This window comes from Pipistrellus hanaki, assembly GCF_964339955.1.
Source record: "Pipistrellus hanaki genome assembly, chromosome: 1".
Taxonomy (NCBI): domain Eukaryota; kingdom Metazoa; phylum Chordata; class Mammalia; order Chiroptera; family Vespertilionidae; genus Pipistrellus; species Pipistrellus hanaki.
In genome coordinates this window covers 62,910,882-62,935,141 of record NC_140503.1, presented here as the reverse complement: position 1 = coordinate 62,935,141, position 24,260 = coordinate 62,910,882, and the positions used below count along the sequence as shown (strand labels likewise).

General features: G+C 38.9%; 1 protein-coding gene across 2 annotated transcripts in view; it reads left to right on the top strand.

The window, feature by feature from the left end:
• The window catches only part of BUB1B (BUB1 mitotic checkpoint serine/threonine kinase B), a 63,540-nt gene extending 44,340 nt beyond the window's left edge, over nt 1-19,200 (top strand). For both annotated transcript variants that reach the window (XM_084905144.1, XM_084905143.1), the window contains exons 13-23: nt 926-983; nt 1,092-1,197; nt 6,593-6,867; nt 8,808-8,941; nt 9,578-9,718; nt 10,264-10,364; nt 11,503-11,652; nt 12,858-13,000; nt 16,008-16,179; nt 17,155-17,261; nt 18,660-19,200. In XM_084905144.1, the coding sequence (XP_084761270.1) occupies nt 926-983; nt 1,092-1,197; nt 6,593-6,867; nt 8,808-8,941; nt 9,578-9,718; nt 10,264-10,364; nt 11,503-11,652; nt 12,858-13,000; nt 16,008-16,179; nt 17,155-17,261; nt 18,660-18,891 (1,619 nt within the window). In that variant the 3' untranslated portion in view covers nt 18,892-19,200. The remainder of the gene's footprint in view (nt 1-925; nt 984-1,091; nt 1,198-6,592; nt 6,868-8,807; nt 8,942-9,577; nt 9,719-10,263; nt 10,365-11,502; nt 11,653-12,857; nt 13,001-16,007; nt 16,180-17,154; nt 17,262-18,659) is intronic.
• Nucleotides 19,201-24,260: the final 5,060 nt, after the last annotated feature.

Genomic DNA, 24,260 nt, shown 5'->3' with positions numbered 1-24,260 from the left:
GAATGAGTATGCAAATTAACCCAACAAAGATGGCGGATTTATTTGCATATACAGGCTCCAGGCAGAGAGCAGAGCAGGAGAGCTAGTGGCTTGGGGAGATATGGCTCCCTCTGTAGCTCCCTCCAAACTGCCAGGAGGAGAGCAGAGTGGGCGAGCCAGTGGCTTGGGGAAGCTTGGCTCACTTGGTCTTTCCAACCAAGCCCCTGGGCAGAGAACAGAGCGGGGGGGGGGGAGGGGGGGGGGGCGCGGCGGGGGGAGCCCGCAGAGAGTGGAGTGGCTTGGAGGACCTGGCAGAGCGGGAGGCCATGGGATGAAGACAGAGCAGGAAGGGAAAACCAAGAGCACGGGGAACACCAGGAATTCTGGGAATAGTAGTTCTGGTGGCAGCCCCAGGACCGGAAGAAGAAGCCCAGAACGCCGGGAGCACCAGAAATTCTGGGAATTCTGGTGGCAGACGGATCTCCTAGACACTAGAGCAAAGTGAGCCTGGAGCAAGTTACTGTTGTGGTGGGGGATGGAGGGAAAGCAAAGGTGGGAGACATAAGTAAAATCAGAGGGTCTAGGAAAAATTAAAGGGAAGATATCCTAAAATTTCCAGGATATCTCCACCAATGAAGAAGAAAAAAAAAAGAATGCCTCTATTCTGTGAGCAACAAACCAAACTGTGTTAGGGTCTCGGACAATTTGCTCATATGATTGCAAAGACAAAAACTCCCAGATTGGAGAGGGTGCAGGTCGGGCTGAGGGACCTCCCTCCTTCTCCCTCCCCCCGCATGACTCTTCCTGCACTGGGCTCCTAATTCATTATAAAAGACAAACAGGTGCCTTTCTGCTTTCAAACAGTACAAAATATTAATTGATCTAGTTGCCTTGAAGAATAGATCGTTTACTCCGAAGAGAATAAATCTAGTCTCTTTTTCTATAGGTCCCAGTGTACCTTTCTCCATTTTTGATGAGTCTCTTTCAGAAAAAAAGAATATCAGGTTTGTTCCATTTTGACACTTTAAAAGTTTTCTATTTTTATAAAGGAAAGTTTACTGTTATCTTTGTCAATAGAAAAATATTGTTAAATGTAATGTGTCTTTTTATAGTCCTCCTACAGATCCTCCACGGGTTTTAGTCCAACGAAAACCCCTTGCAGTTCTCAAAACTTCAGACAGCATCAGTTTAAATGAAGATGTGTCTCCAGATGTTTGTGTAAGAAGTATTCCTAAGTTAATATAAATGGACTAGTGGATTGTTTCATTCAATTCTCAAAAAAAAGTTTAGGATTCAAGTGAAAATTACTGATTTAAAAAAAGCACTGGCCAGTTTTATTCCCTCTCTCTGTTTTAAAAAGCACATGGAAAGGTGCTCAACATTATTAGTCATCAGAGAATCGAAACCACAGTGAGGTACTACTTCATAAGCACTAGGATGGCTATAATAAAAAAAGACAGACAATAACAAGTGGTGGTGAGGATATTGAGAAATTAGAACCCTTATACAATGCTGGTAGGAATGTAAAATGGTATAGCCTCTTTGGACAATAGTTTCTCAAAATGTTAAACATAGAGTGACCACATGATCAGAAACTCTCTCCTAGGTTTATATCCAAAAGAATTAAAAACATGTTAACACAAAAAAATTTGTACATGATTGATTATTGATAGCATTATTCATGATAGCCAAAAGGTGGGAACCCAATGTCCATCAACTGAGGCATGGATAGATAAAATGTATATCCACATAGTGGACTATTATTCAGGCATAAAAAAGAAAAGGAACTGATACATCTTACAACATGGTTGAACCTTGAAAATACTTTGTTTAGTGAGTGAAGCTAAACACAACAGACCACATAGTATATGATTCCATTTTTATGAAATGTCCATAAAAGGCAAATCCATAAAAAGAGAAATTAGCCCAGCTGGCATGGATCAGTGGTTGAACATTCACCTATGAACCAGGTGAGCATGGTTTGATTCCCAGTCAGGGCATATGCCGGGGTTGCTGGTTTGATCCTCAGTGTGGGGCATGCAGGAGGCCACCCATCAGTGATTTTCTTTCATCGTCTATGTTTCTATCCCTCTCCCTCTCCTTTCCTCTCTGAAATCAATAACTATATATATATATATATATATATATATAAAACAAAACAGAAACTAGATTAGGAATTTCCAGGGAATAAGAGGTTAGAGGAGTTAGAAAGTGACTACTAATGGGTATGGGGTTTTTTTGGGAGGGGCAGGGGGAGAAGGGGGTAAAAATGTTCTGGAGTTAAATAGTGGTGATGATTGTACAACCTTGTGAATATGCTAAAAACCACTGAAATGTGCACTTCAAAAGGGTGATTTTTTTTGGTATGTGTTGGGGGGAGTATCGTGTTAAAAGCCTTAAGCACTTTTTTAAAAATAACATAGCAAAGAATATTTGTTCTTTTTATATAAAATGCTTTTTGTAGCAATAGAATAGTTATGTGACCAACCATCTGACTTCAGTAATGTTCTGTTTTAACCACTATGGACTAGTGACATGACTAGTTTATAAAAATTCAGGTCAAAGTAAATAACTTTTATCATTGACCTTTTAGTGAAGTTTTAAGGAAGAAAATCATCCCTATCTTCAAACCAGCATCTGGAAACTTGCCATGAGGTGGAAGAAAATGGAATATGTTTAATCTGGAAATTTGACAGAAGACAAAGTGGCTATAATGATTTAAAGCAGTGTATTCTCCATATCCTAGGGAATTAACCACTTGGGGAAACTTTTTAAACATGTTTTCCCCATTTCTTTATTGAGGTATATGTTACATCCAGTAGACTGTACACATTACTTGTACAGCTAGATGAGTTTTTACATGTGTGAATAACTTGGCAACTTCCACCTAGATCAGGATGTAGACAATATCTAGCACCAGAAGAGACTAGGGAGCCATTTATGTCTGCAGGTGCTCAGGCCCCATTCTAGTTATACTGAATTGGAATTTCTAGGGATGAAGTCCAAGCATGTATTTTTTTTTTTAATATATTTTATTTATTTTGTACAGAGAGGAAGTGAGAGAGATGGAGAGTTAGAAACATCGATGAGAGAGAGTCATCGATCAGCTGCCTCTTGCACACCCCCCACTGGGGATATGCCCGCAACCAACGTACATGCCCTTGACCGGAATCGAACCCGGGACCCCTCAGTCCACAGACCGACGCTCTACCGCTGAGCCAAACCGGTTTCGGCCAAGCATGTATTTTTTAAAACTACTTTATTTTTAATTTATTGGCTGGCCAGTTAATAAAATAAGCTCGTATTTTTGTTTGTTTTAAATATTCTCCCAGATAATTCTTATAGTTTACTGACTGCTATGAAAAGGTAACAATGTAGAACAGTAATAATTATATACTGTGTTCCTGAAAATACCACCAGAGAACATAGTGAATGGATAGGCTGGGTTTGGAGGTAGTAGTTCTAGATTCAGCTGTTCCGAAATGGGCTGAATTTTATTAAAGAAGTCTTTCTTAATCTATTGGGGTTTTATTTATTTTTAAATATATTTTTATTGATTTCAGAGAGGAAGGTAGAGGGAGAGAGAGAGAAAAACATCAATGATGGAGAGAATCATAGATCGGCTGCCTCCTACAGGTCCCACGCTGGGGATTGAGCCCACAACCCGGCGTGTGCCTTTCCTGGAATAGAACCCAGAACCCTTCAGTCCACAAGCCAACCCTCTTATCTGCTGAACCAAACCAGCTAGAGCCAGTGTTTTGGTTTTAAATTTTGTTACTTGAATTTTGTTAATAGATACCTATCAGAATTTCCTCCCTAAAAAATAATATGTCTAAAGGGCCATACTAGGTGTACCAGTTAATCAGATTTTTTTAATAGGTGGAGTTACACATACTTGATATATATATGCGATTTGATATTTTGTTATATTGACATCAAGCTTCAAAACTTCATATGTCAAATTTGCTGAAGTTGTAAACATCATAAATATTTTATGCTTAAAAATGTCCAATTTCCTGCCAAAAAAAAGAGTATTTGCAGGAAGTTTTAATTCATTACTCTATTTTGAATAAAAGTGCTGTTGAAAGTTGTTGTATACTTCGGGAAGCTTATGGTGAACATGCTCCATCTCAAATTACTTGTGAATGCGGATTTAAACACTTTAAAAATGATGATTTCTATGTGAAAGACAACATCCAGGTCAACTGCAAAAGTTTGAAGACCAACAATTACAAGCATTATTGGATGAAGATGTGTGTCAAACTCAAAAACAACTTGCAGAAAGATTAAACATTGCTCGGCAAACAATTTCAAATCATTTACAAGCAAAGAGAAAGATTTTAAAGGAAGGAAAATGCGTGCCACATCAACTGAATGAAAGACAATTGGATACTGAAAAGTCATCAGAAAAATGTTGCTTCAACAGCATGAAAGAAAGTCTTTTTTGCCTCAAATTGTGACTGGCGATGAAAAGTGGATTTATTTTGAGAATCCCAAACGCACAAAATCATGGGTTGATCCAGGTCAACCATCATCAACTGCAAGGCCAAATCACTTCAGAAAGAAGACAATGCTCTACGTTTGGTGGGATCAGGAAGGTGTGGTGTATTATGAGCTTCTAAAACCAGGTGTAACTGCTAATACTGATCACTACCGACAACAAATAATCAATTTGAACCACGCTTTGATCATAAAATGGCTAGAATGGGCCAGGAGACATAACAGAATAATTTTACTTCATGACAACGCACCATCACAAACTTCAAAAGGCACGTTAAAAGATCTTGCATGGGAAGTATTAACCCAACCACTGATTCACCAGACCTTGCTCCTTCAGATTACCACTTGTTCCGATCAATGGCGCACGCACTTTCTGAGCAGCACTTCAAAACATACAAACAAGTGGGAAATTGGGTCTCTGAATGGTTTGCCTCAAAACAAGTCAAGTTCTATTGGGATGATATCCACAAATTACCTGAAAGATGGGGGAAATGTGTAGCTAGTGATGGACATTACTTTGAATACAGCACTTTTGTTGTTTCTCTTGAAATTATCGTGTTTTCTTTGATTACAAAATCCGCCATTATTAACTGGTACACCTAGTAAGTCATATTTGCATAAAAGGTATTCTTCGAGTATAGATACCTATTTTACTTTGATTTTATAATTTTTAGCCACATTTATTGTTGTTGTTGTTGTTAATATTTTTATTGATTTCAGAGAGGGAGAGGGAGAGAAACGTCAATAGAATCATTGATTGGCCGCTTCCTACACGCTCCCAACTAGGGATTGAGCCTGGGCATGTGCCCTGATCTGGAGTCAACACGACCTTTGGTGCATGGGATGACACTCATCCAATGAACCACACATGCCAAGTCTATAAACAAAACAAAAACAGAACATACACAAAGGGAGGGCTATATCAGTGTTAATAGTAGTCATCTCTTGGTGGCAAAAATGGGTAGTTTTGCCTTTTAAACAGTTATTTATATTTCACTGCTTCTATAAGAAACGTATTTGTTAGTTTTTAATAGAAAAAAGTCATTACCCTGTCCTTCCTCATTAGCATCAAAGTTTATGTTGTGACAGAGACTTGCAAAATCATGTCTGGATACTACAAAAGTCCACAGGCTGATGCTCTGTCCACTGAGCCAAACTGGCTAGGGCTATTGTTTCTTTTAGATGTACCTCTCATCTCTACTTACAAATGTTATCAGGAATTTAAAGGATATGTCAAATTGATCATCTAGAAAATTAATATCTAGCATCCACAGGGGTTAAATGAAATAGGCACTTTTGTATACTGCAGGTAAATGTAAATACATGACAACAGCAATTGTTTCTGGGGAGTGATAATTGAAGTGATGGGGAAGGTAAGGGTCAAGTGCAGGAGGGAGAATTTTTCACTATATATCCTTTTAAGTCCTTTGAACTATTTGACTTTATCTTTTTTAACATATTTTCTTGAGTTTTTACAGAGAGGAAGAGAGAGAGATAGAGAGTTAGAAACATCGATGAGAGAAACAAGACAACACTCAACCAACTGAGCCACACTGGCCAAGGCAAATTAGTTGACTTTTTAAAACCATATATATATATGTATTACTTTTAAAGACAAACATATTTTAAGTGTTTCTTTTTATACTTTATATTTTGTTTTTTTATATTTTTTACCAGGATGATGAGTTATTTTTAATAAAAATTAACTATTTGGCATAGAAGATTACTTAAAAACTAGTAGTATAGCAGATTACAGAACATTCTCTAGGCCAAAATAAGGAGAAAAATTGTTTTAGCCCTTTAGTTCTTAGGTGAAATTGGTTGCGGGAAAAACTATTGCCAGTATTTTTCCTTTGTGGGGAGATTCCTTTTTTTTTTTTTTTTTTTTTTTTTTTGAGGAATGTAGTTTGCTGTTTTCATGATACAAAATTTTTTTCTTCAAATGTTATGATGTGCTTTTTAAATTATCTTTTCTTAGAGATTCTGATATACTACTTCTGTACCCTGTGTTGAAAATCACATAGCTACTGTATGTCTCTCTAAGTTAAAAAGATAGGGCATCCATATGCTTATTGAAATATTTCAGCTGAACTCTACTTGATTTTTATTTCAGGATGACTTTACAGGAATCGAGCCTTTGAGTGAGGATGCTATTATCACAGGCTTCAGGAACGTAACTATTTGTCCTAACCCAGAAGACTCCTGTGACTTTGCTAGAGCAGCTCATTTTGTGTCCACTCCTTTCCATGAAATAATATCCTTGAAGGATCTCCCTTCTGATCCTGAGACACTGTTGCAGGAAGAGGATCTAGATGTGAAGACCTCTGAGGACCAACAGACGACTTGTGGCACTATTTACAGTTCACCTCTCAGCATCAAGAAGCTGAGGTGATTAATGATTGCAGGTTGCACAAAACAGGTTATTTAAGTGCTCTCTTATTGTGTGTGCTAATCAGTTGTAGCAATTAATTATCATCTCTTACTACCTGTCAGGTACTGTGCTAAGTGATTTGCATGACAAGACTCGCCTAGATAAAGTGTCAAAGGAATTTAGTAATTGATTTAAATATGAGGATCAGAAAAGTACATTTTGATGGTTAGGAGACTGAGAGGCCCAGGAGGATCATTGTGTATACCTGATTGGGAGAGAAGAAGCATTTATTTTTTTCCTTTAATATTAAGTTTAATAGTAGAATAACTTTTTAAAATATATTTTATTGATTTTTCACAGAGAGGAAGGGAGAGGTATAGAGATTCAGAAAAATCGATTGGAGAGAAACACGGATCAGCTGCCTCCTGCACATCCCCTACTGGGGATGTGCCTGCAATCAAGATACGTGCCCTTGACCAGAATCGAACCTGGAACCCTTCAGTCCGCAGGCTGATGCTCTATCCACTGAGCCAAACCAGGGCAGAATAATTTTTTTAAAATATATATATATTATTAATTTTTTACAGAGAGGAAGGGAGACGAATAGAGAGTTAGAAATATTGGTGAGAGAGAAACATTGATCAGCTGCCTCCTGCACACCACCTATTGGGGATGTGCCCACAACCAAGGTACATGCCCTTGACTGGAATCGAACCTGGGACCTTTCAGTCTGCAGACTGACTCTCTATCCACTGAGCCAAACCAGTTAGGACAGTGGTTGATAAACTCATTAGTCTACAGACCAGCAAACTGTGGCTCTCAGTTTGCCAACCACTGGGTTAGGGCAATAATAGTAGAATAATTTGATATTAACTTCGGTTAGGCAACTAGAGATGTATTTTTAAAAAGTATATTTCGATAGAGAGATGGAAATGAACAAAGAATAATTAGGAGGGAATGGCATAGATAGCCAGAGACTATCCATATTTAAAAGTTGGCTAATTTTAGCAAACTTATTCCATCTTCAGGAATATTCTTAAGTTTGCCAATTTTTTTTTAAACTGCATTTTTAGACTTTTTTTCCAACAAACTTTTTATCAGATTTGTTAGCATGTTTTCACCTTGAGTGATGTTGGTTTCCCTTTATCTTTCTTAATCCTTTCTTTTTGCAGAGTAAAAAATCCAAAGAAACAATCAACAGGAAAAAGTTAATGTCTATTTCAGTTTTCTCAGTCATTTAGGGTAGTTATAGAATAGGCATTTACTATAGATTAGATAAATAAAGCATAAGTTTAGAAATTTAATGCTATGTATTGCTTGTTAACCAGGGTAGGTAAAGTTACCTAGATTCTGATTATCAATCTACTTTTTTTTTTTTTTTTAATATATTTTATTGATTTTTCATAGAGTGGAAGAGAAAGGGATAGAGAGTTAGAAACGTCAATGAGAGAGAATCATCGACCAGCTGCCTCTTGCACACCCCCTACTGGGGATGTGCCCGCAACCAAGGTACATGCCCTTGACCGGAATCGAACCCGGGACCTTTCAGTCCGCAGACCGACGCTCTACCACTGAGCCAAACCGGTGCCGGCTCAATCTACTTTTGTTTCAGGAAAATAATGGCCTTTGAAAATGAGACTATTAAATATCAAAATGTTATATAACAGATAAAATTGACAGATATTTGCCGAAACCAGTTTGGCTCAGTGGTAGAGCGTCGGTCTGCGAACTCAAGGGTCCCAGGTTCGATTCCGGTCAAGGGCAGGTACCTTGGTTGCGAGCACATCCCCGGTAGGGGGTGTGCAAGAGGCAGCTGGTCGATGTTTCTCTCTCATCATTGTTTCTAGCTCTCTGTCTCTCTCCCTTCCTCTCTGTAAAATATCAATAAAATATATATATTTTTTTAAATTGACAGGTATTTTCCCTATGAGGATTGACTGATTTGTAATTCTTTCAGCCCAATTATTGAAGATAGCGGTGAGGCCACACATTCCTCTGGCTTCTCTGGATCTTCTGCCTCAGTTATGAGTACCTCGTCCATCAAATGTCTTCATATTCCTGAGAAACTGGAGCTTACTAATGAGGCAACAGGTAAGTACACATATACCACTGACTTGTAAGCAAACATCTACACACTTATTTATCTCAGCAAACTTTGAACTGTTTTTCTTTTCTAGAAAAGTTTCCATAAATTGTGAAATTTCTAAAGTAGATTAGTACTAACAGAACATCCTTATAATAATAGGTTAATATGCAAATTGACCTAAAAGTGGAACAACCAGTTGCTATGATGTGCACTGGCCACCAGGGATCAGACACTAAATGCAGGAGATGCCTCCTGGTAGTCGGTGCACTCCCACTGGGGGAGCCCCGCTCAGCCAGAAGCCCGGAGCTGGGCTCACAGCGGCGAGCGCAGTGGTGGTGGCAGGAACCTGTCCTGCCTCCGCGGCAGCACCAAGGATGTCTGAGCAGGTCCACGCCATCAGTTGGAATCCCCTGAGAGCTCCTGGACTTCGAGAGGGCACAGGCCAGGTTGACGGACCACATCCCCCTCCCCCAGTGCACGAATTTGTGCACCAGGCCTCTAGTAATATCATAAAGACCTGAGATAGATGAGTTTTGTTAGGTTACCAGTATTGATCATGCAATTTTGTTTTCCCCCTCCTCTGTTATAATATTCATTTTGGGTTTTTGGGGTGTGTTTTCTTACAACTTCTCCTCCCCCAGAAAACCCCCTTCAGTCACCCTGGTGTCCACAGTATCGCAGACTACTACTAAAATCCCAACCAGAGCTGAGTGCTTCTGCAGAGTTTTTTGTAGAAGATAGACCAATGCCTAAGCTGGAAATAGACAAGGAAATTGAACTGGGTAAGTACCATTGAATGCATGTCCTTTGTGTAGGACAGTGTACAAATAAGTGATTATTTTTGTATTTGAGCTTGATGCTTTTCAACAATAAATATTTCTAGATTACAAGAAACAGAATCATTGATAAGTTCTTGTTCTACTAACAGTAGGAATTCTGTCTTCCCTTTCAGTATTTAGTAAATAAATTTTTAAAATATGTTTTTATTGATTTCAGAGAGAGGAAGGGAGAGGGAGAGATAGAAACATTAATGATGAGATAAAATAATCTATCAGCTTCCTCCTGCATGCCCCTTTTGGGGATCGAGCCTGCAAACTTGGCATGTGCCCTGACGGGAATCAAGCTGTGACCTTCTTGTTTATGGCTAATTGCTCAACCACTGAGTCACACCAGCCTGGCTAACAAATGATTTTGAAAAGTGTTCTAGCTGCTACTAACTGACTAATTACAAGGTGCTATTAGCCCTTAAACCAGGAAGTAAAATCGAGGGGCCCTAAATACAGTATATCCCAGTGGTTTTTAAATGAAATCAAAACCTTCTCAACAGATAATGAGGATTATTGCATTAAACAAGAATACCTAATATGTGAAGATTACAAATTATTCTGGGTGACACCAAGAAACTCTGCAGAGTTGACCATAATAAAGGTAGGACTGATTCTTTGTCATTACCTTGTAAATAAAGTGAGTTGAAGCAATAATTGTGTCCCCTTGGTACCATCAAATTCTATGAATAATCTGTAAGCTTCTTATAGGAAAATCACTGGTGCTTCAAGAAATCACTCACCATTACATTCCAGGACCAGATATCGGAAATAAGCTATTGTGTAACTCTCTTAATATGTCCAAACATACTCAGTATTCTGTAATTTTATCTTTTTTTGAGAAAATTTGAAATTTTCTGCCCTGCTTCAGTATTAACAAGTTACATTCTAGACTTCACACACACACAATATTATTTTGAAGTTTTCATTCACCACCATCCCAGGGATTCACATTACCTCATTCTTAGATTGGATGCCCAGTTAATTGGATTTCATTTTTTTCTTCTTTTTTGGTTTAAGCCCTCATGCTTTAATAGCTTCCTAGCATTGTGAAAATTTCTTATTCCACATCTTTACTTTATTGGTAGTTTGGATATTAGAATTCTTTGTTTAAAACACTTTTTCTTTAGAATTTTTTTAATATGTTTTTACTGATTTTTTGAAAGGGGAAAGGAGAAGCAGATGGTCTTGTGGCAAAGATTTGGTTGCTCTCAGCTCTTTTGTTACAGATTTACTAGAAGCCCGATGCACGAAGATTCATGCTAGAATGGGCTTTCCTTTCCCTGGCTGCCGACACCGCCTTCCCACTCTGGCCCAACCCCTTTCCACTCAGGCCCCAGAGTCACCGCTTTCTGCTCCGGGAGCTGCCTCTTTCCACTCCAACCCTGCCTTCCCACTCTGCCCAGAGGCCCTGAGAGACAGGGGTGGGGCAGAACTCCTGCATCGTTGCCATGGCGATGATGCAAGCATCCTGCCCCCATCACTCAGTGCCTGAGCATGCAAATTAACTGCTGTCTTTGTTTGGTTAATTTGCATACCACTCCTGATTGGCTGGTGGCATAATGGAGGTACAGTCAGTTTACATGTTTGTCCATTATTAAGTAAGATGCCTTTCAAAACATCTCTTTACTATTATTTCTGTTGGGGTATTATTAATAGAAGGGCTGGAGGGAATATTTTAATCTGCAACAATAACCATAGATTCTAATTGCTCTTATTTTTAAAATATCATTTCTTACTAGGTATCTTCTCAAACTATCCCATGGGACTTTTATATCAACCTCAAGTTAAAGGAACGTTTAAATGAGGAGTGTGATTATTTGTGCAGCTATTATCAGTACCAAGATGGCTGTATAATTTGGCACCAATATACAAACTGCTTCACCCTTCAGGTTTGCAATAACATAAAAACAATTTCAAGTCCTCAAGTAGAGAGATTTGTGTTCCATTTAGCCAAAGAATTTAGTACAAAATTCTTGTTAATTCTCTAAAAGTAGATCAACTCATTATAAATGAAAAGCATTGATCATTTTCTTTTCCCAAGTTATTTTGACCAAGATCTCTTTTAACTTATATCAATGTTCAGACATATACAAAAGTAGATAATTGTGTAATGACCCTGTCATCTATGATCATCATCAGCTCATGGTCCCCTTGTTTTAAATTCCTGGTTGGGTAATTCCAATTTCTCTGCCATGTCTGGTTTTGACACTTGGTCTGGCTCTTCAAATTTGGGTTTTGCTTTTTAGTATTCCTTGTAATTTTTTTTTGTTAGCCGATGTGATATACTGGGTAAAAGAAACTGCTATAAATAGACCTTTAGTAATGTGGTGATAGGGGTGAGGGGAGGAAGCGGGAGCATTGTATAGTCCTGTGATTTATGTTTTTAGGAGCCTATGTCTCTGTGTTTCTGTCCTCCCTACCCCACCTCCTGGTGTGGAGCAGGCTGGCCAGAGTGGGCTGGAGTGGGCTTTGCCTTCCCCGAGCTGGCAGGCTCTGGGTAACCAGTTTCCCATGAGGCTGGCCCTGTTAAGAACAGAGCACTCTGGGCTAGTTCACATGGTTTCTTCTCTTCTGCAGAAGCACGAGAGACATTTTTGCCACTATGTACTGTGAGAACCTGGTCTAGCTCCTACAGTAAATGCTCACAAAAGTGTGGATCTTTGCTTACAGATTCTAGAAGAGTTACAGAGCTTTTTACTATTACCCCCACTTGACTATGTTTAGAACCCAACCACATGTAACATTTTCTCTTGTAATGTTCTTAAGAAGGTTTTGCTGCATACTTTGACCTTAGTGTGATTTCCCTAAATGGTTGGAATAAGGGTATTTTAAAACTACCATTTATAGAACACTTTTTATGGGCCAGGTTTTTCCTTAATGCTCTTAGTCCATTATTTCATTAAATCCCCACAAACAATCTTATAGGAGAGCAGTGTTGTTAAAACTGGGACAAAGGCCAAACCTACAAAAGAGCCCCCAATTCTAGTACAGAACATCAACAAAGAGGACAGAGCAGCAGCAAGCAAAGTATTGAATATAAGTACAGTCACCCTAACTTAAAAGACAGTGAATTTTGTTGTTCTTCTATCTCCAGGATCTTCTTCAACACAGAGAATTGATTACCCATGAAATAACGGTGCTGGTTGTTTATAACCTTTTGACAATAGTGGAGAAACTACACAAAGCAGAAATAGTCCATGGTGACTTGAGTCCAAGTACTCTGATTTTTAGAAACAGGTTGGTCCTTTTCATTCTTTTACTCTTCTGTTAGCTTTCTCTCAAGCATAGATAGTTGCCATTTTCTTTTGCCTTTCAATAAATGCCACATTGACAAACACAGTATGTTAAGAAAATATTTGCTACCTAAAAATCAATAACTATTTAAACAGTCAATAGTTTAAAAGCAAAGGGAAAAAAAATTGGAAATACATTAATTCAGAAAAAATACCGTAATTAACCACTCTGAGTATTGTGGTGATTCCTGTCAAAAAGAAAATATGAGTATTTTTGGGAATGTAAAGTAGATTGTCCAGTCTTTCTTTGAGTGGGACCAGTACAAATCTAGTGACTATGCTAGCAAAACCAAGGCACTGCTTAGTTTCAAAGACCAAAGCTTAAGTCAGGCCAAATTAAGGCAATTGCCAAGAGGAGAATAGGTAAAAACCAGAATACAAATGCAAACTATGCCAAGAAAAGGGGCTTAGTGTTCAAATTAAACCCAGCTTAGCCATCAGGTTCAAGGGGTAAGTGGAGAGCAGGAAATAAGAAATAAAGCCCAAATACTTAGAACTGAGAAAATATAGAACACATTAAGGCATGTACATTAGAATTCTACTTGACTATAAAAATGAAGGAAATCTTACCTTTTGTGATAGCATGGATGGACCTGGAAAGTATTTTGCTAAGTGAAATAAGCCAATCAAAGAAAGACAGATACCATGTGATCTCACTTACATGTGGAATCTAATGAACAAAATAAACAAAAAATAGAAATAGACTCATAGATACAAGGAACAGACTCACAGCTGTCAGAGGGGAGGGGTGTTGGGAGGCTGGGTGAAAAAAGGGAAGGAATTAAGAAAAAAGAAAACCACACATATTTATATAACATAGACACAGACAGCAGTGTGGTGATAGCCGGAGGGAAAGGGGAGGGGGGAAAGGTGGAGGCAGGCAGAGACTTTGCGTGGGGCACTGGGAGCATGATGCAGTGTGCAGAGGGTGTTTATTGAGTTGTACACTTGAAACCTATCTGGTTTTGCAAACCAATGTCATTCTATTAAATTTAATTAAAAAATGAAGAGGGAACACATTAAGGCATGAACAAGGAAGGCACAGTTTTTGTTTTATGGGAGGGACTAGAGGACCAGCATATCTTTGTAGTGATTGCTGGTCTCATGGTGTTTGGGTAAAGCAATTGGTTTAATGATGCTTTCTCTGCCCCAACCCTGTGTCTACCCCAACCTTGGGTAAGCAGTTAACTTTCTCTGGGGCTGCTGATAGACACTAAAAGCAGCAATCATTCTTTACATTTCTCCTGATTACTTAATCTATAAGAGAAGATTCAATTCAACCCTAAATTAGAGTTTGTATGGAAATTAAAGGAACCCCCAGTGTATTCTGCAATTATAACAAAAGAACTGGAGCATCCCACCTTCTTTCCTGAGAAAGCAGAATCCTAAAATCTTCCCCAGGCATAGTACAGCAGCATTTCTCACCCAGGGCACCAAAAATATTTTGGATAAGATAATTCTTCATGCCGGTCTATTCCAAACATGTTAGGATGTTTTATGTCACTATTCTCCCATAACTGTCCCCACCCCATCCAATTAAATACAACTTATATTCCCCCAGCCATGTGACCATCAGACTCCCCTCCACCCACTGTGTCTCACTACACTGAAAGTTTAGAGTATAATGCTAGAGCTCTCTTCTACCGAAGTTTTAAGCAAAGGAATATTCAAAGCCTTTTAAGGATTGGGCATTTGTGCACTATGTGTTTGGATATCTCTTCTTTTTATCACGATTTGTCAAATGTGGTAGGAAATTTCATATACATTCAAAAGGATTTAAAAGAACCTTTTGAAATCATTTAATGCAGTGCGTGTGTGTGTGTGTATACATGTGACAAAATGAGATCCAAAACAGTGAAATGCCTTGTCCAAGGTAACAGTGAGTGGCCAGTTAGAGAGTGAGGAGATCTTCCTGCTTCTTACTAACCTAAGAAACGCTTTTCCTCTCTCTCCCAAGTTTTAAAATACCTAGAAATTACAATTTTGTGATGGCCAAAACAGTTGCATCATATAAAATGGAAGCAAATATAAATTTTAAGGTTATCTACAATAGATCGTTCTGTGCTCTGACGTAAGTAAGAGGTTTAGTCAAAGCCTGTGTTTAGGAATAGCGAACCTGCCACCAGTGTCAATCAGGGATCTGAGGGAACTCACTGAGAAAAGCAGAGATACAAAGAAGCACAAAAATAATCCGTTCTTTTCTCTCACATAATAGTTCCTACATCTCTTTTAAACAGTAGCTTTATTGTATGGAATAGATAAACCCAAGGAAATAAAATTAATGGTGAATTAGTGTTACAAAATTACTTTTCTAATTGTTTTTATTTTAGGAAATAAGGGTTGAAATAAGAGTAAGGTTGAATTTGGTGTTAGTTTAATAGAAAACAGGATAGATTTCAATATAGGTAGCATTTAAAAAAAAAATTAAAAAGCCTATATTTTCCGTTAAAATTTGGGAGAAAAGAACCTGATTGAAAATGAAAACTTGGAAAATCTTATCTATAGTAGTAAACAGAAAGGTTATGACACCTGTAAAAGCTTAATTTTCTCCATCATAATTTTCATCAGTGTATAAATAAATCATTGCTGTTGTATGAGTTAATATGTACAGTGTAAGGCAGAGGCCTGCACTCTACTTTCAGTACTTACTTATGGAAACTTGATAAATGTTCTGTGGTGACCACGCACTATGGTTTAGATATATACTAATGCTTGTGTCACTAAACTATAATCTTGACAATCCCCACTTGCCCACTTGGGTGGATAGATACTACCACTGCTCCTACCGGTGTATTTTTAAAACTAACCACTAGGGGGAGCTGTTGGCATAGCTAAGACACACCTGCAATACCTCTTTTTTTTTTTTTTTTTTCTTTTTTGTTTGAGACCAGCTATGCAGCTTCTTTCATGGCCTATTTTTTATTATCTCTTTCTCTTAAATCTGGGCTTAGAATCTACGATCCCTATGATTGTGATAAGAACAATCAAGCATTGAACATAGTGGACTTCTCCTACAGTGTGGACCTAAGAGCACAGCTGGATGTTTTTACCGTCAGCGGTTTTCGGACTGTACAGATCCTGGAAGGACAAAAGATCCTGGCTAACTGTTCTTCTCCCTACCAGGTAAGTGTAACATAAGCCTGAGCAAATATGGAGAGGGTTTCTTCATCTCTCTTTTCTAGATAAGCTGTGAAAGCTAGCGTGGACTGATATTGTATTTTAATAGATGACCTAATTTTCAAATATCATGAAGTCAAGCAAAATATACCATTTTTTGCCACAACATTAAAGAATATACACAGACAACCCATGATTAACTCAGTAACCTAAGTGTCACACTATTTCTAGCACTTATCTATGTAGTAAGTCATTCTCTGTGGTCTTTGTAAAATAAGGATAATCTGCTCTGTGTACATAATAATTGTTGTGAGGATTAAATTAGAAAATATAAAGGGAACATTAGGACACATGTAAAGTGTTTTATACATTATATGCACAACACTCTCTGACTCAGTTCAGGACTATGTAGCATGAACCTGAATTAGTCATATGGACCACATTTAGGTCACAGCTGGAATCCATGCAAAGTCAGTAGATCTACAAATTTGAATTTGACAGTCCAGTTATTTTTGTTACCTTTTGTTCTTAAGGATGGTTCCTAGAGTTGGCCCCATCGGTCACTTCTTTGGGGGCTTCTCCCTTTACTGTATGTAAGGGTTCGGAGAGTCTACTAAAATACATGTCATGAAATAAATTTAATCACTCTAGTATCTCAACTTCCTATACAAATAAACTGCCATGAATCCTGGTCCCTGTGGCTCAGTTGGTTGAGCATTGTCCCATACACCAAAAGGTGGCGGGTTCGATTCCCAGGCAGGACATATACCTAGGTTGCAGGTTTGATCCCCTATCAAGCTGAGTGTGGGAGACAACCGAACAATGTTTCTCTCTTTCCCTCCCTCCCCCTCTCCCTCCTTCTCTCTCTCTTCCCCTCCCTCGCTGCCTTCCTCTCTCTAAAAATAAATAAAAATAATTAAATAAATTGCCATGAGAGTAGCAGAGAATTGTTTTAGCTGATGGTGCTTTTTGTGATTTCAGGTAGATCTGTTTGGTATAGCAGATTTAGCACATTTACTATTATTCAAGGAACACCTACAGGCCTTCTGGGATGGGTCCCTCTGGAAACTTAGCCAGAATGTTTCTGAGTAAGTATTGGTGATTTCAGGGTCTTTGCCTGCTCATATAATTTTCTTTTTCTATTGGGTGCTCTCTCTGCTTTCGCAGCTTTAATTTTCTTAGTCCCAATGCCATGATTCCATTAATTTCAACAGTTTTTATTAAGTATCAGTGGAGCACCTAGGACAAAGGAATTGGTAATTAAAAACAAGAAACTATTCAGACTTCAGGACATCATTCTAGACCTAGATATATCATATATATCTATGCAGTTGTTGAGACTGTAACTATTGAGCCTCTTAGAAATGTTAGTAGAAACATTTCATAAAATAATTTTCTAACTAATTGGTGCTAGTGTTATACCCCTTTTTAATAGCTGTTGTTATCAAAAGTTAATAACCATCTCTTGAAGATATTAATAGCTAAATTTCTAAATTATATACTAATTGTAGGCTATTGTTTATTTAGTGAATGGGTGGAACCAAAGCAGAGAACTGAATCTCCTTGGTGAAGAGGTAAATGCTCTTTTAAAAAGAGCTGCTTGGTCCCAGAACGTTAGTACTCCCTCAAGCCTGGTCATGAAACTTTTTAAATATCCCATGTTTCCCTTCAGTTTATCAGAGCTAATAACTTCCCGGGATAAGTTTACCAAGGTATCACTGATCCATTCTTTGGTTTTAAAAAATCAGTGTTGAAGATTTAACACTCCTCCTCTTTCATTCCCCATTCCCAACAATTGAATTGCATTTTTTTCTTTATTTAATTTAGAATTTGGCCAATCTTATTTGCCTCCAACATATACTTTAAAAATAGGCTTGAAATATAACACAAGACACATAGGATAGATTCAGGTGCCTCTGGTTGTTTATGATCCTAGTTGGTTCTGCACAAACACACACAGGTGGGGTCAGTTGGGATTTCCTAGCAGCTCTGCCTTATACAATAATGGCAGCTTCTCTGATTTGAAGAAAAGAAAAAAAAGTACAAACATCATGGACTAAGCAGCAGTTACTTCAGTCAAGCTTAGGATTCTTAGAGGATTGTGAAGATAATAAACCACTAGGCAGGGGGAGAGATTCTGTAGTCTTTCTAATGACATAGACTTTAGGAAAGTTAGAGGAAACAAAATTCATTTTTCTTCTATTTGTAGAAGAGAAGTGCTGCATTTTAGTAAATAGAGGAAATTTATTGATTGAGATGAGAGACTTTTTTTCTTGTAAGTGCATTGTATTATGGCTTTTCCCATTGTGATAGTCTTTTTTAAGTTTCACCTTGGACTTCCAAAGTGTTATTTGAATGATCTCTAACTCTAGTGTCCTAGGCATTACCTTAAATCATATGGTGCGCAAATGTACCACTGAGTTAAACACAGAATTTTAACTTTTACATGCCTAATATTGACAGAAATGGTTTTTATATGTTTTTAGGCTAAAAGATGGTGAATTGTGGAATAAGTTCTTTGTGCGGATTCTGAATGCCAGTGATGAGTCCACAGTGTCTGTTCTGAGGGAACTTGCAGCAGAAATGAATGGGGTGTTTGACACCACATTCTGCAGTCACCTGAACAAAGCTTTGTGGAAGGTAGGGAAGTTAATTGGTCCTGGGGCTCTGCTCTTCCAGCAAGATAGGCAGCCAAGTCTCTCCCAGGTTCCTGCCTAAAACCCCTGGTTCTGCTGTAGTACACTAGGCCTGTCTATGCTGTAAGCCACTCTGGGAAGCGTTTAGATACACTACCCGCACTTGCTGCTTTTTGGTGTGGTGTACTTCTAGGTAACTGCGGTTTTTTTACACAGCAACGGGCCTACTTTTCTTGTCAAACTTTAACAAAGAACTGTTTTATTCTAAATGGACTCCATGTGATGGGTACCTTGTTGTCTTTCATTGCATTTGTCTCTACTTTTCCCTTCCATAATTTGTGATGTGTACCCTTCTGATCACTGTGTATTTTTGTAAATAATAAAATAGTATTTGTTAAATTTGTGCTTCTAATAAATGGCTTGGTTTTGTAGTTAGGAGCTGTTTGCCATGGAAATTTATATATCCCATATTTGGAACTGTTATGATAAGTTTATAACTAGATAGTGGCCAACCATTCCTTTAGGTGTTCCTGACCTTTCACTAAGTGATCTAAATTGAAAAGTAGGCAAAATATTTACACTAGGCCCAAATTTTCTTAACTTTCAAGTGGCAAGATTATGTTTTCAATATATCTTAATTGGAGGCCCAGTGCACGAATTCATGCAGCAGTGGGGTCCCTTGGCCTGGCCTATGGGATTGGGCCAAAGTGGCTCTCCGACCTTCCCCAAGGACTCCCGGATTGCGAGAGGGCGCAGGCCAGGCCAAGGGATGCAAGAGGTTGGCCAGCCAGAGAGGGATTGTGGGAGGGCTCGAGGGCGTGTCCAGCCCATCTCACTCAAACCCAATTGGCCAGACCCCAGCAGCAAGCTCACCTACTAGTCAGAGTTTCTGCCCCCTGGTGGTCAGCATACATCATACATATCAAGTGGTTGAGCGGCCTTAGCATCTCATTAGCATGTTACACTTTGATTGGTTGAACAGTTGACTAGACAGCATATCAGGCTTTTATTATATAGGATATTTTAATTTTTATCTACCCATGTCTTTGTCTGTTTATATAATCTAGTGGTGCTGTTGCTACTGAGTCTCTTGATTGTGGCAGTGCTATTAGAAAGGAAAAGGAAAGGTTTTCAATGTGGTTTAACAACCCTTTAGAAGTGGAGCAATCATCATTGTGTTACATACAGAATGACTTGGTGGAGGCTTGAAGGAATAGAAGGAGATTTTGTTGTTTGGAAGATTTGAAGAGGCAAGGTCAGAATAAAAAAATAACTTTGCAGTATGGAATAATTTGTAAGAGAATAGTTCTAGATGAAGTAGTGAGCCCCCAAATGGAAGCATGAACTACACCTGGCCTTGCTGAGCGAGAAAAAAATGGTATAAAAGGGCACTGAAGATTATCTATTTCGTATCTAAATGTCAAGATTATCAAATATAACTCCGTGCAGATGCCTGTTTTTTTTTTGTTGTTTTTTTTTTAAAGCTCTAGTTGTCACTGTTACTGCTGTGACAGTGAAGATTGCTGGAAAGTAGAAAATTCTAAATATATCTCAACTAAAAATATTTAAGCATATATAGTTGAAGCACTGAAACATGACTTGGATCTAGAAGATCCAAGTTAGAAATTCTTGCTCTTATTCAAAATAACATTTTCATGTTTACTTTGCATACAACTGCTGATGTAAAGTTACGTATCTGTATTGACTATGTAATTGAGCCCTTCAGCACCTCTGCTTTCCTCATTATTCAATCTACTGCTTTGTACAAAGTCATTACTCTGAGGCTGGACAGTGAACCTAGATTCTTTCTTAGTGTAAGCTTAGCTACAGTCTAGTGAATTCTTCAGCAACCTTGACAGCTTGGCTGACAAACTACTGCTCTCTGGAGAAAGCTTTCTTTCTGAAAGTCTACTCAGAGGAGAGGAGGGGAATTTGAGGAAGCCACTTACTAGAGAACTTGCAACTGTTTTGCCACCTTCCCTCCATTTCCCATCCCTCCAACTCCAGGCCTTCTTTGTAGAGGAGAGAAAACAGTATCTGATCAGTTAGGACATCTTAGCATAAGCATAAAACCGCAAAGCGGGCACATTTTCATTTCTCGTATATTTTATGCATTGTTTTTCTTGGGAGAAAGAAGCCTATGATTTTTGGCAGAAGGTTCAAATAATTCTTATTTCTTGTCTCACTAAGGCAAGAATAGCATAATGAGGATGTGGAAGAAAAATAAACATCTGAAAAGACAGGACTTTCTCTTTTGTTTGGAAAGAGGCCATGGAGTATTATATAGTGCCTCACCATTTACAGAGTGTGCACCCACCAGCCTCCTACTGCTGAACGCCTGTGTCCTGTGCCAGCTGTGTAAGAACCTTCCAGTTACAGTGCTCCACTGGTGCCAGACCTGAGGCTGGAAATGAAACGGTCTCCTCTGACAGCTGGACTTTAGACTGTTAGTTGAGCTATTACCGCAAGGTAGATAAGAAAGCCTTTTAGATGGTTAGCACTGGCTCTTTGAAATTAATCTCCTTATTGTATTTTAGGCCAAAGTTTTTAAGCAAAACAGTGCTTCTTTTCTGTTACATCCGAAAATGAGAAATTATTCATCCAGCTCTTTCTAATATGTTAAAATTTGCTTCCAATCTGGCTCCTAAAGTTAAGACTTGTGAGAAAGGCACATTAAAAAAAAATTTTTTTTTAATATAACAAACTTCAACCTTAATGATGTTCATGCTTCCACCAAAGACGCAAGAAGCCATGACTAGAATAGGATGGAGGTGGCATTTCAGATCAGTGTGGGGAGAGATGGATTAGTTCACAGCTGCTATGGAGGCGATGGACTGGAGTTTGAACTCTCAGCGCCACCACCAGTGCGTGCGGTATCTCCGCACAAGGCGGAGGCGGGTCCTCCGCCGTGGGCTCCGCCCCTCGGTGACTCGCTCAGCCCGGTGCCTTGTGCGGTAAGTTCCGTAGCTGTGCACTCCGGCCTTTTCCTACTTTACTGCTCACCACAAAACAATTTTAGATAAATCAAAAATGTTAATATAAAAAAATGAAAATATAAAATACTAGATGACTTCATAATCTTGTCTGTATAACGTAAAAGTAAGATATAAACAAGATTGCTGTGTTACTTTAGTAGATAAACAAAATCTAACATGGCCACTGATCTCTCCCCTCAAAAACAAGAAAAACACGCCATAAATTCAAAGCAGGAGAAATTACTTAAAGCATATACATGCATCATCTCACTTGGATTGTCTCAAGGTCTCTTAACTGTCTCAGTATTTCCCTCACCTGCCTCCAGTCATATAGGAACCCTCCAGTTGCTTCCCCTCTCACACAACCATCTCCCTGACAACGCCCTACCAGGTCTGACCTTGCTGTTTCCTGACCTCTCCTGACTCCTGTTTTTCTTGTTCACTCCAGTCTGCCCACCTGCTTGCTGCTCTTCAAACATGCCAACTAGTGTATCTCTTTATGGCCTGTTTGCTTTGCCATTTCTCTTGCCTGGAATGTCTTCTCCTGGGTTTTCACATTAGTTACTCCCTTATTTCCCTTCATGTGTCTTCTCAAATATCCGTTTATCAGAGCAGAGATCTTCCCTGGCCATTCCGTACAAAACAGCATCCCCAGACACTGCTGTCACCTTCTGTCCTCTTTACTCTCCATGCCAGTACATATTTCTCTTCCTGTATCCCACTATAGTCAAATCTCATTTCTTAAATGTCTCCCATCTCGAACAATTCGGTTCTCGACCAAGTTAACAGTCAAAAATGTCTTGATTGTCGGCCAAAACTTCAGTTTTCAACCCGACAGCCCTTTCATGCTGAGATCTCAACATGACAAAAAGCAGTAAGCTTTTTGGAGAGAGTGCTTTTGTTGTGGGTGATTAGCACTATTTTAAAACATAAAGAGGCCATCAAGAGTGCTAATATTGCTAAGGGTGTGAAAGTGCTCACAAAACCGCAACCACAGGCAATTGAATAGGTAAAAAGCTTGTTGATTGGATAAAGGAAAAGCTTTTAGCCAGTGATAGCATTTTGCAGGCTGTGATATATGAAAAATTCCTTTAAGGCTAGTAGGGAATGGTTCTATAAATTCAAGAAAAGAAGTTTTTAAGAAAAGACATATACTATATATAAGAAAGGTTTGAGCCAAAATCGGTTTGGCTCAGTGGATAGAGCATCGGCCTGCGGACTGACTGAAAGGTCCCAGGTTCGATTCCGGTCAAGGGCATGTACCTTGGTTGCGGGCACATCCCCAGTAGGGGGTGTGCAAGAGGCAGCTGATGGATGTTTCTCATCGATGTTTCTAACTCTCTATCCCTCTCTCTTCCTCTCTGTAAGAAGTCAATAAAATATATTTTTAAAAAAAAAGTTTGAAATAGAATCAATTGGGGGTCTGGAATGGATTAATTCAATTTACATTATTTCTAATGATTTCGTCTTATAACAAATTGTTTCTCAGCCTTCTAGAACGAATTAAGCTCGAGAAATGAGGTTCCACTGCAGTAGAATTTAAGCTCCTAAGGGCAGGAATTTTGTTTCCTATAAAAATGCAATATAAACCTGAAATTTTCATCATTCGCATAGTAAATAGTTGAAAATTGTGTTTGAGGATGAGGAGAACAAATTTAATACATTATTGGGTGATTTGTCTAGTTTTATTAAATTTAAATATTTCCTTCCGTTGATAAAGTTTCCTAATATTTATCTTAAACCTTAGCACAGGTGGTCAAAGATAAAGCATTGTTTGTAATCATTGTCCTCCCTGGTTCTAAGGCTCATTATTCCCAAAAGGATAATTAATATGACAGATCCTAGGAAAATAGGAGTCCTGGAACTAATACAGAAATGATGCCAGACCGTCTTTTGGAGGGGGGTGTAGATTGGGGGTGCCTTGGCATTGCTCCTGGAGGCCAGTCTCCAATTTGGCATTGAGCCCGTAGAGCCGGCAGAGCCTGAGTCGGGCTTTGAAAGATGCGTTGCCGGCATTTTCAGCTCATGTTTAAAAAACGCTGCGGAGGAAACATTGCCTTTGGGGAGAGTGCATTATTAGGTCGCCGAAGGAGAAACACGAGGCCAGAGTGGTGAGGGATTGTGAATTTACTCCATCATCCACATAACAGGTGGCTGAGCCTAGATGGCTCCAGCACCCAGTGAGGGAGTCATGGCTTTTACAGGACTATTGGCGGGAGTTTCCTGGGTGGAGACTTGGTTATGCGCCCAGAGGGGAGAGAATGGACTGTGGTCACCGCAAGTGAAAGGAGGTCTTCGGCACAGGGACTGTCCATAGTGAGGTGACCTGAAAAGCCAGTTCAATTGCTCCGTCAAACCTAACGTACAGGGATGGAGAAGGAAAGAATGGAAGCTTTCACTTTTCAATTTGTACATTCCTGCACATGCTATGTGTCTATAGGATAGTCCAGGCTACGAAATTATGGGCCATGGTTTT